Source organism: Cyphomyrmex costatus, unplaced genomic scaffold, assembly GCF_001594065.2.
Source record: "Cyphomyrmex costatus isolate MS0001 unplaced genomic scaffold, Ccosl1.0 scaffold689, whole genome shotgun sequence".
Taxonomy (NCBI): Eukaryota; Metazoa; Arthropoda; class Insecta; order Hymenoptera; family Formicidae; genus Cyphomyrmex; species Cyphomyrmex costatus.
Genome location: NW_017280254.1, coordinates 2896 through 6144, shown reverse-complemented (window position 1 = coordinate 6144; position 3249 = coordinate 2896). Strand labels below are relative to the sequence as shown.

Here is a 3249-nt window from a genome sequence, read left to right as displayed (position 1 = left end):
TGCTCGTAGAGACCCTTCCACGTCTCGAGGGACATGGGCAGTTCGCGTCCTTGATGATCGCCCAGAACGATCTCCACGTAGCTCGGTGGACCGACGTTGACGCTGATTTCCAGAAACTTGTAGCCCGTTGCGGTCAGGTCGTAACGCCGACTCAGAATGCGCACGCGGCGACGCTTCGTCCTGCGTACGACGGTAATTAGTGAAGTCGAAGGAAAATAAAAGAAGAGTAAAAACTTACGATTCCTTCTGGTCCATCTCGGAGTAGAAGCCGAACATGATCCGTTCGCGCGGACGATCGTAGCGAGAATGATCGGATGTTCTCAGAACTCGAAGGGAGAAATCGAAGCGAGTGGGGGGGAGAACCTGTCGCGACAGGTCTCCGAGAAATGTTTTTGTTCGTAAGGCTCGCTCCAACGATTCCGAGAAATGTTTTTGTTCGTAAGACTCGCTCCAACGATTCCGAGAAATGTTTTCGTTCGTAAGACTCGCAAACAATTCCGAGAACCTGTCGCGACAGGTTTATTATTCTGAGAATTATCGTTCCGAGAATTGTTTTTGTTTACAAAACGAAGAGCGTTTAATTTATCGAGGCCCCCGCGGTGGTACTGGTGGAGGAGGGGGAGGACTTCGAGGACGCACGTATTTCGACGTTGGTGGTGGAGGGGGAGGACCTCGGGGACGCGCGTACATCGACGACGTCGATGGATCTTCCAATAATGTTGGGAGATGATACTCCCAGTAGTTTCTTTGAGGCTTGTCCTTCGACTCGTACTTTTGTTTCGAAGACGAAGGTAACTCCCAATAGTACGGTTGGGGCTTGTCCTTCGACTCGTACTTTTGTTTCGAAGACCCAGGCAACTCCCAATAGTACGGTCGGGGCTTGTCCTTCGACTCGTACTTTTGTTTCGAAGACCCAGGCAACTCCAAATAGTATGGTCGGGGCTTGTCCTTCTCCGGTGGGTCGACCGACTTTCGATGTTGGTCCATGTCGCGTAAGATTACGAATGAACGAAAAGAGCGCTACGCACCGTCTATATACCGTCGACGCGTACATACTACGTACTATATACTACGTACTATATACTATGTACTATATACTATACTATATACTATGGGAAGAAAGAATACACGAGAAAAATACGTTTACGTAAATTTTATTTCAATAAATGTCTTCGCGACCACCAGTTATACAGTTTGAATACATTTTGCATGGCGCAATTAGTAGCGTGATGTCCGCATCGCACAGCGGCATCCATAGCGGCTAACGATAGAGTGTCCTCGTAAACAGCATCCAGGGTCTCGATGTGCGCGTCGTCCAGAAGCAAGTCTCGCAGCCACGCTCGTTTCTCAAGTCCCTTGACGTACACCGCAGCATCCTCCTCCCCGCATACAGCACTGGTGATCAGGCGTTTCGCCTCGCTGTACGGGGTCGTCCCGTCCGTCCATCGCAATCCATGGTGACAGGCAATCAACCAGGAAGCGCAGGACCTGTCGGATCCTGTCAACGACCCCCATGGTACGGGACTCGTAAAGACGTAGTGCGCGAGCACGGTCCCGCGTGTCAGCACCGCCGCTTCCTTCACGACGAATCGCCCGTTGACGACGAAACCCTGCAGATCCACGAACGTCGGTGTGCGCATGTCGACTGCGGCGAACGATGCTTCGTGGACGTTTATATCTAGGTGATCCTGCGCACAACGCTGGTCAGCGGGTTGTACTCGATCACGCGATCGTGTATGATGAGGCAGTACGCGGTGGTATTATCGGGCGCGTTCGCTTTGAGTTCAAAGTCCATTCGCACGTCCACGGTCGCGCTCTTGACCGATTCGTTCTGACGAGAGCAATCGATGATCACAAACGGACCGTTTCGAAGGAAGGACGAAACCGTGAGATGCGGTTCGACATACTCGTATCCGTGGTAGCCCTTGCAGAAACGCGCGTACATTTCGTACAGAATCGCCCATCTGTTTCTAGCGAAATCCAGATTCAAGTCGTCGTACGGATAACATTCCGAGTTCAGGTAGAGTTTCACGTTGATAAGGTTGCAGTGGTCGAAATGACTCGTGTCCGCTGCCATCTTCTTTCGATCCGTTTGCAGAGCAAAGATGACGTATCGCGGCTTCTCGAGCTGCGACGCAGTCTTGATGGCCCACGAGTGCTTGGTCGTGGCCTGCAACAGCGGGTACTCGTACAGATCCCACGAACGGAAACTCATGCTCAGGTATCGTCCGCTCTCCAGGGCTCGCAGCATCGCCAGCTTGTTCACGTCGCTCGGCACCACGTGCGGCATTCGCCATTGTATCTTGAACAGTTCGAGTTTCGGCTGCACCGCCGAATCTCCCGTCAGGCAATTCTCGTCGTTGCGCGCTCGTATCAGAATCAACTCGTGACGAGCGTTGATCACCACGCGTCTGTAATCCTCGCAGAATCCCAGCAGTACGTTGAGCGGCACGCAGAAGTTAAAGTACCCGTCGTTGGTGGTCTGCGCGTCCCAGCCGGCGTTTCGCAGAATCACGCTCCTGTCGGACGTCACCGTCACGTAGTTCTTGATCGTGCTGGTTACGCCCACGTTTCTGTTGCGATCGATCTCCGCGCCGTCGAGTTCGTAGCGAATCTCGTCGAACATGAACGCTACGCAATTGTTTCCCAGCGCGACGTCGGCGTTCTCCACATTCACGGTTTTCGTCAAACGTCCCTCGACGTACAGAAAACTCTCGTACGGCAGCGTGTACAGATCATGCTGCTGTATGGGTATTCGTATCTCGTCGCTGTGTCCGAACGTCGTGTTGGCGAACGGGCTGTAAGCGTGAGTCTCGATCTTGACGATGCGATCGTCGAAGACCGGCTTGTCCTTGACGTTCAGAATGTCGGTCATCGTTCTCTGCGCACCGCGAATCCCAGTGATTTCAAAAACTCCACGTTCGAAGCACTGAGCCTCTTCTTCTTCCGTTCGGATGCACTGTCGAGTGGCACAGGCTTTGTAAAGGATACGCTATCTATCCGCTGGTTCAACACGAGCATCGCCCTATCGCTGCCGCCGTCTCACGTGCAATCTGACGGTTATCTCCTCCCCGCGAAAATCGATCGGTCGTCCGTTCTGATCGACGACGCGTATCGTAAGATCGGTAACGCTCCGTGCGACGATCGGAAGGTAAATGATCTGCGTAGGCCTCTCCGACACCTTATATCCCGGTGGAACCTGCGGCGAAAATTCGTGTATCGTGTGTACGCTGTTGCCGTTGCTGTACG

At 53.0% G+C, this 3249-nt stretch overlaps 1 protein-coding gene across 1 annotated transcript; it reads right to left on the bottom strand.

The window, feature by feature from the left end:
• Positions 1 to 1678: 1678 nt before the first annotated feature.
• Positions 1679 to 2875, bottom strand: LOC108780206 (uncharacterized). Its single transcript, XM_018547841.1, has one exon. The coding sequence runs from the start codon at positions 2873 to 2875 to the stop codon at positions 1679 to 1681; it is 1197 nt and encodes a 398-aa protein (XP_018403343.1).
• Positions 2876 to 3249: the final 374 nt, after the last annotated feature.